At 40.9% G+C, this 15,516-nt stretch overlaps 1 protein-coding gene across 2 annotated transcripts in view; it reads right to left on the reverse strand.

The window, feature by feature from the left end:
• TTC29 (tetratricopeptide repeat domain 29) overlaps nucleotides 1–15,516 on the reverse strand; it is a 1,168,725-nt gene that overhangs the window by 167,070 nt on the left and 986,139 nt on the right. The window contains exon 14 of one of the 2 annotated variants that reach the window (XM_086963296.1): nucleotides 13,046–13,090. The exons of the other annotated variant lie outside the window; for it this stretch is intronic. Coding sequence (XP_086819422.1) covers nucleotides 13,046–13,090 — 45 coding nt within the window. The remainder of the gene's footprint in view (nucleotides 1–13,045; nucleotides 13,091–15,516) is intronic. 2 annotated transcript variants of the gene reach the window in all.

Consider the following 15,516-nt stretch of genomic DNA (forward strand, 5'->3'; position numbering starts at 1 on the left):
TTTATAAAATTCACCTCGCCCCTGTCAAAGTCACTGTTCTGTTCATCTGACCTCTAGGAGTCCTTGTTTCAACCATATGATCCCTATACTATTCTCCCTGAGCTCAACTGCCTTTAATGGAAAACCCATATAAACTAGTATATTTAGCCCCTATTTGTTTCCTGTTTTGTGCATACATTTGCCTAAGACCAGATCAATCCAGTCACCGCTTTCCTTCTGATTTCTATAATATGATTGCCCTGCTGTATTTGTGGAATATTGATGCTCTATCTGAAGAGCTCAGACACTATTGGGCCTGATTCCAGACAATAGAAAACTGTTAAATAAATAAATAATAAATTAGCATTAAACAGATAGGGAAGGTGTAGGAAGCTGGCTCAGTGGAGAAGTGTGGCTCAATGGTTAGAGCGGCAGACCCTGATGCAGAAGTCTGGCCCGGGACCGGGGTTCAATTCCCGCTCTGCGGGTCCTGGGCTCAATTTCCTCTGACCTGATAATTCTCGCCTCAGTGCCTATTCTAATCATGAGTCCCACTCTGCAACTCTGGGCAATAGCTTGCTTAATCTCCACAATGGCCCCAACAACGCTAGGATGCCTGGCCTCACCTTGGGGGTGCCCAGGAGTGGGCACTTCACAGGGAATTGCCAGGAAGGGTTCCTTAGCGGTATTCGTACAAGCGCCGAGATGCCACCGGGTAGTCGTGCGCTATACAAATACGTAATTATCATTTATATGGTATACCAAACAGAGGTATACTGTACAAAGAGTCCAGGTATTTCCTTACTAGTAGAGAGGGGTTTGCTCTGGCAATCCCAAGGTGCTCTTTTAGGCAGTAGTGTGGTCGAGCAGCCGTAGGCTCCTCAGGGAAGAGTGTTAGACATATGTTAAACACACACAGCTGATAAATGATACAAACGACTCAATAAGGAGATCCACACTTATTTATAAAAATAACAATTACTTTTATATAACTTTAGGCAACAAGATCATCAATATCAGGTAAATACTTTTTAAATTGCATAGTTTGAAGAAAACAGAATGGAATTGAAGCACTTTGAGGTAATGTTTACCTATGGAGGTAAAACATGTATTGCATTCGGGTACTTAACAGCGACTTACAGAACCAATCTTCTGGACTTAAGGTGAGAATTGGGCAAGGTCCAAAGCAGCACCAACACTTCACTTCGGGCAGTCTAGGGCGGTTGGGTGCAGAGGTGCCTTACAGGGTCAAGAGCCCTATTCAAGTCTACAGAGATCGGTCTGTCGAAAAAGAGGCTACAAACTTTGACTGGCAGGATCAGTCGGACTGAACCAACGGGGGGTTGAACTGTTGCAAGGCTCGGGATGTGGGGACACCTTTGGCCCTTGTCTGCAGGGGCCAGGGGCGACGGGTGCACAGGTGTGTTTAGGCGTTGGGTTTTTGTCACTGGGAACACTTGCAGGAGAGAGGGCTTGCAAACAGAGGCTGCAAGCGGTGTCGGGAAGTCCACCGTGAGCAAGTCCACAGTGGGCTTTTTCCTTAGAGGGCCTTGGAGACCAGGCTAGCGCCAGTGACCCACTTCACCTCGGGCTAGGAAGCGCTGGTGCAGTGGTGCTTTGAGGCATCAGGTTTTTTTGGTTCCGGGGTGTCACGGTTATAAGGTTCACTTTATTCGGATTACAAAATAGAAAACCATAAAAGAATGCAATTCTCCATAAAAATAAACAAGGCACATATATACATTTCATAAACATAATGCACGGAAAGCCATTTCTAAAAATATGAAAGGTTATGTATACGCCCTGGACAACAAATAAAAAGTACTAAAAATACAAATTGAATGGGACAGCCAGCTAGGACGAGCAAGTAATCTTAGAGGAGATAGCAGATAAGACAGCCATTAGTAGGGTAAAAATTAATTTTCCATACAATTTCTGTACCTCAGTGAACATTTCAAGAATCCAAACCACAAATGGGATACATTCAGGCTTTAGCATTTGTAAAAAATAAAGGGCTGGGCGGACCTGAGTAAAATTGAGCTTTTTTTAAAAGTGATTTTAAAAAGAACCTCCGGGGAGCATCATAGAAGCTACAAAAAAACATTAAGTGCAGCAAATCCTGTGGAGACACTCCGTCCCAGCCACAGGGTGATAGCACTTGTCCTCTGTATCACCCCTTCGGAACAGCAAGTAAAAAATGGAAATAATCCATTTGAAACCTGGTCAATAAAAACCAGTTCCGGAGTGTCACAGTCTTCTTCGGAGTGCCTCCAGGATGCATGGAAGCAGCTCTGCTGCTCTCATGAAGTCCTTGGTTCTTTTGTTGTAGGTCGGCAGGTCTCCCAGGCTTTGGAGGCTCAGCAGCTTCAGGACGAGATATCTTTTAGCGCACTCTATGGGGGACAGCAGACAGGCGGCGGGACTTCCGCTGGGCCAGTTGCTTCTTCAACAGTTGGTGCTTTTGCGGCTCTTTAGTGTCCTTCTTTATAATTCAGCAGAAATCTGGGTACCACATTGGCATCATTGGCCCACTTCCGCTCTGGCTATGAGGATTGTGTGTCCCCTTCTGTAATACCAACAGCACTGGTGCACATAAAGCGCCAGTGCTATCAGCAGAGGACATTCCCACATTTGAATCAACAGAGACACACTGGTGATTTGTTGTAAAACACTTATCAAGATAGACGTATAGAATTGAAATGATTGTTGGTTTTCTCTTGACAAACACACAGAGGTGCTATAGAGTTTTCCAAAGCAATTCTGCACCTTCTTTCTTGTCCTATTAACATTTGTAATTGATTGGTGAGATGCTCTAAGATCCAACAATATAGTGGGTATTTCTCCATGAAAATCTATATACCCCACATAAGTCTGTAAAAAGAACGTGTAGTGGAATCATTGACATAGGTTAATCTCAGTATATTGCCCCCTGGAAACAAAATCTCTAGATAGATATGCAGGGAAAACTAATACACTCAGTTAGAAAAACATTAACTTGAGGACAAAGTATAACCTAACAGAATTGCAAAGTTTAATAAGAAACAGGAAAGAATGTAGTTAAGAGTAACGAGAAATGGGGACAGATCTTTAATCATAAAGACTGTATTACATTTAAAAAATGTAGCTTAATAAAAATTGAATAATTAATATAAAACATCAAGAGGGTGCTGTGGAGCCTCTCTTGTAAATAAGTAAAACAGAATGATGTATAAGATAGTAATAATAACATACTAATAGTAGAAATAATATATAACACAAAAGAAAATAATAAAAATATAAACCATTTATATCAGATTAAACTGAAATGAATATTCCAAAATGAATATAACAATAATAACTTTGGATCACAATACTAATCAGACTGTGATTAACCATGTACAATAATGTAAAAGAAATGAATGATACCCAAGAATTCATATGGAATTAAAGAAATGCTCACTAATAGGATGTAATGTAAATTTAATTTATAAAGCGCAGCTTATTCCCAAAGGCGTCTTGGCGCTGTAGTCTTCTAATCGAGGACAGCGAAGCTAACACTGTGGTAAATGGGAGCAAAAAGGCTTTATCTATCCTGTGTAAAATGCCAAGTTTTTAGCGTCTTCCTGAAACTGAGAAGAGAAGTGGCTGTTTTTAGGGAAAGTGGCAAATCAATCCAAAGCAATGCTGTTGTTCTGTGAATGCTTCTCCCCCTGATGTGACCTTTTTAAATAGGGGGACCACCATGTTCTTGGCTGAGCCTGAGGGCAATGTTTTTGCCGGTACATACCATTTGAGTCTTTTCATAAACCGGTCAGGCCCCAGTCCTTGCAAGGACTTAAAAGCTAAACAGAGGGCTTTAAACTTACACCGTTGTCTGACTGGCAACCAATGTAGTTTTCAGATGGCTTCTCTTGCTGATTCATATTTAGGTATTTTGAAAATGAAGCGAGCCGCTGCATGCTGCAGAATCTGGAGTTTGTTCAGAAGGCCTGATGTCAAAGTGAGGTAGAGACTATTACAGTAGTCTATCCGTGTGAGGACCAAAGCCATGGTCACTGTTTTTAAAAGATCGGGGGCAGATACTTTAAAAAAAAATGTTAACATCCTTATGGAGCAAAAGGAAGCAGATGTTATTTTGTTTACTTGCTCTTTAAATTTTAACTCACTGTCCAGGACAATTCTCAAGTTCTTTACCTTGGTGGAGGGTATGGGCAGTGATTCTAACTCGGTCGGCTACCAGCCTGGTGTCCAGAGAGAGGGTTTGTTGCAGAAGACGATAACCTCTGTTTTTCAGACATTCAGCTTCAGGCAATTGCAATCCATCCAATTGCTCACCTTCTTCATGCATGAGCAAAATGCCTCGTCAGAGCTATTTCCCCCGTTAGTCAGAGACACCACAATTTGGGTGTCATCTGCATAGGGTAAAGCCCGCGTTTTTGATATTCGGCACCAGTGGTGTAACATATAGATTAAAGAGTGTAGGGCTCAATGCTGATCCCTGTGGTACTCCACATGGCAGGGAGAACTGCCTGGAGACAAAATTGCCCATTGCCACGTTTTGTTGTCGGTTCGTTAAAAATGATTTTAGGAGATCCATAGCCGTTCCTTTTAACCCCAGGTCCTGGAGTCGGTCGACCAACATCTCGTGGCAGACAGTATCAAAGGCCGCAGAGAGATCAAGCAGCACCAATGCAGCCGTCCCCCCTCCATCCAGAATTTCTCGTATGTCTTCCGTTGCCACAATTAGTGCTGATTTAGTGCTATGGTGTTTCCTGAATCCGTATGTTGTATAACAATGAGTTCACTTCTATATATTTGGAAATTTGTTGATTCATAATTGCTCGGGTCCGCAAAATCCAGGTTGTCTTTTTTCAAACGTGGGAGAATAGAGGCAAATTTCCACTGAGCGGGGAGGGTCCCACTAGTGAACATCTGGTTAAGGATATATCCCAAATATTCTGCAACTTGGGCAGGCAACATATGCCTTATACTGGGCGGACAGGGATCATGTGGTGAGCCAGATTTCATTGACAGAATTAGGTCTCTATGTTGTTCTTCCGGATGGGTTGTGAAAGTGGAGAAACTCCTTCTGTCCTCTAGATTAGTTGGCATCTGTTCAGCCTGATAGTTATCTACTTTGTTTGCGGCAATTTTATTGTAAATATTAACAACCTTCTCTTGAAAAAAACTAGCTAGTGTGTCGCAGAAGTCTTGGTTTATCCCAGCGTGACTAGCACTGGTAGGTGTGACCAATTTCTTTATCACAGAAAAGAGAGTTTTATTAGAATCACAGGCGGTTTTTATGTGCTCTGTAAAAATAGATGGTCTTTGCTGTGAGGATGCTCTCTTTATGCTTTGCTAATTTAGCTATATACATGATCCTTTCTTCTGCCTCATAACTTTTTCTCCATCTTTGCTCTTGTCTGCGGCATTCCTGCCTGGATCAATCAATCAGGGGTTTATAAAGCGCACTACTCACCTGTGAGGGTCTCAAGGCGCGGGGGTGGGGAGCAGCTCCGGATCAGCCGAAGAGCCAGGTCTTGAGGTCCTTCCTGAACGTGTGCAGGGTCAGGGAGCGTCTGATGTTCACAGGGAGATCGTTCCAGGTCTTGGCCGTGATGTAGGAGATGGCTCTTCTGCCGGTTCTGTTTCTGCGGATGCGGGGGACCTCTGCCAGGGTGAGGTCAGCGGAGAAGAGGTTCCTCTTGGGTACATGGAAGGAAACTCTATTGTTGAGGTATTTGGGCCTGATGTTGTTGAGGGATTTGTAGGCGTGGGTGAGGAGTATGAATGTGATCCGCTTCTCCACAAGGAGAGAGTGGAGTTCTCTTAGATGTTGGCTAAGCTTCTCATTATACCATGGCTGTGACTTTTTTTCATTTGTCTAAAGCAGTTTTTAACCAGTATCAATAGTTCTCCACATTCTCCTCCAAATTATCTCCTAGTTGACAGGGAATTGAGGTAGTGGCCTCTCCTAATTCTGCCGAGCGTATTTTATGCCAGGCTCTGCCTCTTACATGTTGAATGGGGGCCTATGTTGGATGTTTTTTTTCAGTTTTTATTAGCCATTTAACAACTCAGTGGTCAGACCAATACTGGGAAGGATGGAAAAAGTTTAATGGCATCACCAGTGGAAAAAATACCATCCAACATATGTCCAGCCACTATGTGTTAGGCCCTTATTGATTAGAGTGAGTCCAGTATCAATACGTTTTTGAGGAATGGGGTCAGTATATTTTTCCAAATTAAAATTAAAATCCAGTAGTACGGTGAAATTATCATTGATAATGACTCAATCACCATACTGAGATTATTGGTGAAGCTGCTCCTTACTCCTGGCAGGCGATATATTAGCATCTACTTAATAACTGATGAGTCTGGAGGCTGTACCAAGACGGTTAGTGCCTCGAAGCCTGTCGTGAGTAGTGGTTCGAACTTTGTTTTAAAATGATTGCCATAAAAAAATCATCAATCCACCTCCCTTTTTTTCTGTCTATACTGTCTGTATACAGCAAATTCGGGGGGTGTGGCAGCAACAATATCTGGGCCAGAACTCTCATCTGCCCAGGTTTCTGTTATGAATGCCACATCATCGTCTTGGGTTTGGACAAGATCAAAGAGGTCTAACTGGTGTTTTACCAGAGATCTTGGGCCTCATTTATGAGGCTGTGCGTCACTTTTATGCCGCACCAGTGGCGGAAAAAATGTGCCTTGTTGCGCCATATTTACAAAGTGACACATCTAGGTAGATGCGTCACTTTGTAAACCCCTGCGCCACATTATATATGCACCAGGTATAATGATTGCAAGGGGGGCGTTTTTATGCAAGAAAGGGTCATGGAAGTGACGTCACTGCGCCATTTCTTGCCCACTAATGCGTCCAGATTGATTCAAGCACTAACAACATGGGACTTGCCCATGTGAAAGTACACATTGCTCGAGTTGCGTCACTTTTGTGACACACTCCAGTAATGCGTCACTTTTGCACCTACAGATACGTCAGAAATACTGACGTATCTGTAACTCCTCGCGACATGATGCGTCATATTATAAATATGACGCATCAATCATGTCGCAAGGAGTGCGCACTGAGAAGTGACGCATCGCTGCTTTCACACAGCGATGCGTCATTTCTCATAAATGAGGCCCCTGTGTTTAGTAGCATGCAACAGACATTGGCGCTGTTGGGACCAGGGCCCTTTCCTTGCATTTGGTCAGATTTTCCTAATGGGTCTGGCCGGGTTTCTAAGTGAGGTGTTGGTCGTTCATTATCAATAAGGTAATGGGGAGGGCATGCCGTGCTAACAGTAGTAATGGGTTTTAGTGCCAATAATGAATATCGAGAGTAGCAGATGTTACCTGTCTTCATTTGAAACAGAGGAACAGGGCGATCGGCACTAGACAAGGTCCAGGCGCGGGCAGGCTTGCCTTAGGTGAACCGCTGGCACGCCCGCTGCGTGCGTCCACTGCGCTTCAGCTTCATAGACTCCTTTTGAATCGGCAAGCTGTCCTGAAAACAAAGGACTAGACTGCCTCTTCTACAAGATGGCTGATAGCCCACGGCACAATGGAAGTGAATCACTTTATCAAATTCCCTGATAGAGTAGATGATGAGAAGAGTACTCAGCGAGATGAACAAGATAGCTAACCCCATTGGCAATATTTCTGCCTTAAAATACATGTTCACTTTAAAGCTTGCTTGAAAAAATACTTGAAGGTTCCAAATTCGAAAAACTCATGAATAATGAAGTACTGCACTAAATTAATTGAATGTAGAATTTTAGAACATGCACACTTGCTTTGTAAAAAAGCGCATTCTCTCTGATGAATGGACCGATTTTTTAATCAATACTTGACTAGGTGCAGATATCAAAAGGCCCCAATTGAAATTAGTAATGATAAACCACAAATGCCTGGTCTCGGGTTCAATGCTGTTTTTAATTTTCAGCAGATGTGAGCTCTTTATTGAATTATGAGACTCAATATTACTTCACTTATTTTCAGTATTTTTCTTACTTTTGCGATTCAGTAAGAGGTTGTAACACATCCTTTGGACAAATTATAACAGAAAAACTCAAATCATAAATCGTGAATCAATTACACATGAAAAAATCATGACATGAATAATTACACAAACATTTACAAACATTAGCATAAACCAACTTAATGTAAAGGTACACCAGAGGCTGTTTGGAGTTCAGTCCTTTCCCATAATTCCTTTTGTAGTTTTAGGACTGTTACACACTATAGGCGTCTTTTTATAAAAGTTCAAATGAGTCCTGTACTGCGGGACATCCTTTCTATTTAGTGCCTTGTAGTGGGTTCGAGAAGTAGATCTCGTTGGAAATGCCGACGCGTTTCCAAACCCGGTGTGATTGGTCGTGTTTTTCCTCAGGGCAAACCTGGGTACCTAATAAATTAAAAAGGTCAAAATATAGTTTTAATCTCTGCTCTTTCCCTTATTGTGTGTGTATTCAAGTGATAGTGGGGCATAAAGTACCTGAATATTTCCAAGACGCGATGTCGTCTATGTATTCAATTTCCTGACCTTGAATCTGCGTCAGGAGAAAGGAGACCGTCAGTTGTCACCTTGTCTCTATGTGTTATGAAAACATGGGCATGGCGTTTTTAATAGCACTTACTTCGTGGTGGGATGCACACTCACGAACCGTTGCCATGAAGTCAATTACACTTTCTTCGTAATGCGGGCGCGGGCAGGGATGGGTTTTCCTTCTACGTTTAACAGATGGGCGCGTCTCCCATTGCACAGTTGGGCAAACAAAAAGCTTTTTATAAGAGAAATCTGACAAAGGACCAACAAACAGCCATTCAAGATTTACGAAAAGATGACACAATAGTAGTGAAACCTGCTGATAAGGGGGGAGCACTAGTGGTGTGGGCAAAAGAGAAATATGTTGCAGAAGCACACCTTCAAATCGATAACCCAGAGTGGTACAGAGTGCTGAATGAAGATCCCACAGAGCAAATCAAAAGTGAAATAAGAACAAAACTAACGGAAGGGTTTGACAAAGGCATCTTGGGTCCGAAGGAGTTTAACTACTTAATGAAAAAGAACCCCCGTACCCCGGTAATCTATTTTTTACCTAAAATACATAAACATCTTACAGAACCACCCGGGAGACCAATAGTCTCCGGGTGTGACTCCTTGTTAGAGCCACTAGCGAAATATGTCGATGTATTTTTGAAGCCATTCATGGGCCAGGTAAAATCATATTTGAAAGATACCATGGACTTTATCAATAAAGTTGAAGGGGTCACATTTGATAAGAACCAACACCTAATGGTGTCCTTTGACATCGTCTCCCTGTATACACAAATCCCGCAAGAGGAGGGATTAGAAGCAATCAAATTTTTTCTTGAAACCCGCCCTAAGCCACAAAGAGTGCCCACGGAATTCATAATCGATCTAGCTCGAATTGCACTTAAGAGGAACTACTTTCGGTTCATGGACACGTTCTACGTGCAGGTGAAGGGGACCGCCATGGGGTGTCCTTACGCCCCGGAGATGGCAGTCCTTTTCATGGCCCTGTACGAGGAGCGGTTTGTGTACCAAGATAACCCCCATCAAAATCACATTTTAAATTGGTATCGTTACATTGACGACATCTGGTGTCAATGGAAGGGTTCTGTCGAAACCTTGGTCCAATTTCATGAATGGTTGAATACGAGACATCCCGACATAAAATTTACTCTAACTTACAGTACCACCCGCCTCACGTTTCTCGACATAGAGGTTGGTGTACAAGATCAAAAACTAATCACGACATTATACCGCAAATCCACAGACAAAAACACCATCCTCCACTATAAAAGCTATCACCCACAAAGCTTAAAAGCTAACCTCCCCTACAGCCAAATGCTTAGGATTAGGAGGAATTGTTCCAGGAAAGAAGATTTCTTAGCACACTCAGAAATTCTCAGCAACCAACTCAAAACAAGAGGCTACCCTGATAAAATGCTAAAACATTCCATTAGAAGAGCCTGGTACACACCAAGGGAAGAATTGTTGTCCAAAAAGCACAAAAAACCTTTGGAGAGACTAGTATGTGTTACAACCTACGGGCCTTACACAAACAAACTCAAATCTATAATTTTGAAAAATTTGCACGTGTTAACTGGACTAGGGATGCCAATGGAGAAACCACTTTTTGCTTTTAAAAAGAATAAAAGAATTGGCCAGCAGATTGTGAGGGCAGATTTGGGAGTCAGCCAAGTCAAAACAAATTTATGCGCATTGTGGCGACTAAAACCAATAGAAGGCCATCACAAGTGTGGCACGTGTATCTCATGTGCCACAACAATTGAAGGTACTGATTTTGAATTCAATAACATTAAATGGATTCACAAAGAATTCACGAACTGTAAAAGTCGCAACCTGGTGTATGTGATCATCTGTCCATGTCCCAAACTATATATTGGGAAAACGAATCAGCAAATAAATCAAAGAATATCACAACATCAGTCCCGAATTAAACAACAAGTACTAACAGCCCCAATGGTTCAACACTTCATCCAAAGTGGCCATACAGAAAAAGAATTCAAATGGACTGTATTGTCAGGAATAAAAACTCCCCCAAGGGGAGGAGATGTTGAGACATTGCTGCTATAAAGAGAAGCATATCTAATCTTAAAGTTCAACTGTGTCATTGAGGGGATGAACGAACTTACTGAGCTACAAAGAAATATTCATTGAGCCCTCATGTGACACCACCGCCCCCACTGGGGAACCCCACCTGCTTTCAAAATAAACAGAAATGTGAAAGAATTGGCTATACATGAGCCGATTCATTAACTTTCACAAAAGTCCGTGTATATGAGTAAGGACTACAATTCCCATAACACTTAGAGCGTGGCCACGTCAGGTGATTAATTAAGGCCGCTTCCGGATGAAGTCCGCAGAGTAATGTGGCGGAACGACTGCAGAACTTAGATCGAACAAACAAGGAGAGCTTCCTTTGTGCCCCTCTACTAGGTTAAACAGATGAGCCACGAGAATGTTAAACTAATTTAAGCGTTCAATTTTGCAGCGGAAAACCCAAACGCGGATGCAATCTCACTAAGGGAGACGCGCCCATCTGTTAAACGTAGAAGGAAAACCCATCCCTGCCCGCGCCCGCATTACGAAGAAAGTGTAATTGACTTCATGACAACGGTTCGTGAGTGTGCATCCCACCACGAAGTAAGTGCTATTAAAAACGCCATGCCCATGTTTTCATAACACATAGAGACAAGGTGACAACTGACGGTCTCCTTTCTCCTGATGCAGATTCAAGGTCAGGAAATTGAATACATAGACGACATCGCGTCTTGGAAATATTCAGGTGCTTTATGCCCCACTATCACTTGAATACACACACAATAAGGGAAAGAGCAGAGACTAAAACTATATTTTGACCTTTTTAATTTATTAGGTACCCAGGTTTGCCCTGAGGAAAAACCCAACCAATCACACCGGGTTTGGAAACGCGTCGGCATTTCCAACGAGATCTTCTTCTCGAACCCACTACAAGGCACTAAATAGAAAGGATGTCCCGCAGTGCAGGACTCATTTGAACTTTTATAAAAAGACGCCTATAGTGTGTAACAGTCCTAAAACTACAAAAGGAATTATGGGAAAGGACTGAACTCCAAACAGCCTCTGGTGTACCTTTACATTAAGTTGGTTTATGCTAATGTTTGTAAATGTTTGTGTAATTATTCATGTCATGATTTTTTCTTGTGTAATTGATTCATGATTTATGATTTGAGTTTTTCTGTTATAATTTGATCTAAGGATGTGTTACAACCTCTTACTGAATCGCAAAAGTAAGAAAAATACTGAAAATAAGTGAAGTAATATTGAGTCTCATAATTCAATAAAGAGCTCACATCTGCTGAAAATTAAAAACAGCATTGAACCCGAGACCAGGCATTTGTGGTTTATCATTATGAATTTGTCCCGCCTGGTCCTGTAGGACAAAACCCCTCCAGTAAATACCAATTGAAATTAGAACATTTAGTTTCTGATTACCTTTCATGGAATGAATGCTACACCAACACTGCTAAGCAATTACCTAGTACAAGTACTGATAGTAGAAATAATGCATTCCATTCTTGAGTAATGTTTGTCAAAAAGTAGGTCCTTGTTTTCATCCTCCAAGTCCAGCTTAACAGCAAATGAAGCATCAAGAATTCAAGAGAATTACCATGTAAAAATAGTTCAACACAGTTATCACTACAAGTGACTTAAACTATACACAACTCTTCAATTACATCCCAGAGACCTTCCTGTCTTTTTCGGGAACAGCTAATTTCATTGGCAACTTTATATCCAAAGGAGTAGGATTAGAGTACATACAATTGCGCACCATAGATTTGCTATTTAGCTGTTCTTCAACTAAAACATATTTGTTCTTGCCCAAGTAGTGGAAATCTACTTTCAGAGCAGAGAAGCACATTCGATTTGTTTCATAATATACTGAATAGGACCCTTGGATGCTAAAGCCACCTTCTGCCAACAAATCATAAGGACTGTTCTTGGTTCATATGAATATACAGTAACTGGTACCTTACATTTACAAGCCAGCTTGAAGGCCACATTGTATCAGTTGACTCAACAGAGAATTTCTTCTCGAGGATATGGCTTACTGAAATGCATCTAAGCCAAATAATACTGTCGGGATTATTATGGAACGGTCATCACAGAAGTTGATCACAACTGTATATCATTAAATTGCCTGCTGCAGGCCATTGTTCCATGTGTCACTCAGGGCCTGAGCCAACACACAAGAAGATGATTGAATATCAACTGGCAGCTATGTTCTTTCACCTATAATGATTGACTCAATTAACTGATTGGTAAAATATATTTATGAAAGCTAACTTTGCCATTTTAAAAAATGGCTACAAATTGCAGTTTAATAGCAATAGCAATAGCAATAGCAATAGCAACTTTTGAAGCTCTGGATTTGCATACAACACTTATGTAGAAGTAGTCCTAACATATAGACTGGGAATGCGGAGGTATTAAATCCAGCTGTGGACAATCATGTGATTAAGTAGTTTTCTGATGGATCAAATCACTTACCAAGTTGCGATTCCGGTCCGTTAATGACAAGGTCAGCTTCTGTACCTGTGGATTTTAATGAAAGATTGTCAACTTTGAAGAGTTCTAGACAAAAGCACAAGAAAAATAGAAACTGTAAAAGAGATCTGGAATACAGGCAACAGATTGTCTTACTACGGAGTTATAAATGTGGGTGCAGAGCTGCTGTGGATGTGGGTGCATCCTCATGCATGAAAGGCATTTAGTGTGATTTTATCCACTTAGTTTTACTAAGTGTCTAAGAAGCAGCCTATGAAAGGTTCAAAGATGCAGCCAAGAATGGACAAGAATATACAGTACACAATTAATTACATTACACCTTTGTGTAGTAGTGAGACTTAAGCATGTAAACCATAACTCATGATTTGTGTCACCTCTTCAATAGATGAGGAGCTTGCTGCAATGTGTATATTCAAAGAGGATGCTTGCAATTTGCTTATACATTTCACACTATATTGAATATAGTTTGTTTCAAAAACACAGTTAAATTTGAGATTGTTCCCAACAAACCAAAAATAGTAAAAAGAGGACACAGATAAACTTTATATTACTTACTGAATTGGTGGTGTTGTTACAGAGGAAGACATCTACAATTTGCATGTGGGAAACTTCTTAAGCATAGAAACAATGCCAAAATGTGCACAGAGTAAGCTCCTTTTCACTGTCTTTCATTTCAGACCTTAATGTATGTTGTTTAAAGGCATAAAAAGATAATGCATTGAAGCAAATGCACTTGGCTTTTCTCTCCATGGCTTAACATTGACACTATTTGCTTTCGCACCACATTAAAATTGATCCATTATTTTTTTCTATCCATGCACACTGAAATGAGTGTGCCACTTCACCACAAAAGTAACAGCTAAGCAGGATATTACACAGTTCGGATGAAAGAATAATATAGATGATTGTTGATAATAATGAATCTTTTTGAGGGGATTTGATTTACAACTTTCCTGATTAATTTGGTTAAATATGTTTTGCATAATAAATGAAAATAATATTATTCAAGTGATTTAACCCTTAGGCAATATGTATAGTAGTGACACTCAATGAATTCCATCGAGTATTTTTGCAGTAGGACTAACAACATATTTTACTGTGCTCCTAGGAAAAAGTAATTGTCTGAAAGCCTGTTGGTTTCAGGATCTGTAGCACAGCAGTGAAATTATATATGTTTAATTGATAAAAATGCTTACACAGTGATACGCATACTCGGTTTACTGTGTGCACTATAAACAAACAATTTAAAAGTGTGATGTAACCAAATGGTTCCCCATACTTGGAGTGGAAAGCACGATAAACAATCTTGCTATATTACAACTCAAAAAGCAGGTTTTGTGCATTTTTACTTAAACAGGTAGTCCATCGTAGGAACATTTACAAAAAAAAGAGAAGCTTCTCAGTATTTCAAATAAGTGGACACTATAAGGTTGGACACATAGGAATACAGAGGTGGACAAGGTGTAGCTGATACAATAAATGATGCACAGAGCTTTAATTTGCAGTATCCAACCAAAATACCAATGTAGTCTGATAGTAGAGAGTCACAATCACAGCCATATGCTTTCCTAAAGGGCAAGCTAAAAGTTTTTGGATTAAATCAAATGTGGACATTAAATACCTAGAACAGCGAATAAACAAAACTTACCAGATTTTTCGGTCAATTTAGGACCTAAATTAAACATTTCTTGAGCTGGGGAAGGGCACTTGCTTAACTCATCAAAAGGTAGATCCACAAAGGTCTGAAATACCACGGTCTTACTTGATCTTGTACTTGTCATTCTGTAGTTTGGGGTCTCTAGTGCCCCATCGGTCTATGACTTTATGGATGCAGAGTATGAAATGTAGTACTGAGATTCTCAGATTTCCCTGTCTTGCAGCTTTAAGAAGCAAGTGTTAAACAGCACATGTAGAACAAGGGGGAATGAAATCTGATGAGGCAATCCGGAGGCTCAATGTAGACATAATGAGCCACAATAGATGGCTCTGAGAATAAATGCAAGGAATTGACCAGTTTTTATTCAACACTCAAAAACATTATAGCCTTACCTAAGCTGCCTCCCCTAGCACTTCTGGTCACATATTGTGCAGAAAATCATATAACATTAGTTTTATTTTGTATGAAGTAGCAGAGACTGAATTTTTTAACATAATTTCTAAACTCAAACCCAGCATGTTTCTTAGATCGCATAGGGGTCACCCTACAGCAAGATCAAAGGCTACATTTCCTAACCAACTGGACCAATTTCATCAACCTAGGGCTATAGTAATGCATATTTGTTAAATTGACTAAATACGACATGTCTCTCTCTCCTTAAAAAGTACTGAACCGAACTCAAGAGATCCTAGTTGCTTCCACTAGTCAGGTACTCAACTCTAGGTTGCTTGGTTGGCAGTTATCAGTAGGAGTTGGCTATTTCCCTCGTTGAATTAGATGCATTCAGGAGACATAG

Source organism: Lissotriton vulgaris, chromosome 3_1 (genome assembly GCF_964263255.1).
Source record: "Lissotriton vulgaris chromosome 3_1, aLisVul1.2, whole genome shotgun sequence".
Lineage (NCBI taxonomy): Eukaryota > Metazoa > Chordata > Amphibia > Caudata > Salamandridae > Lissotriton > Lissotriton vulgaris.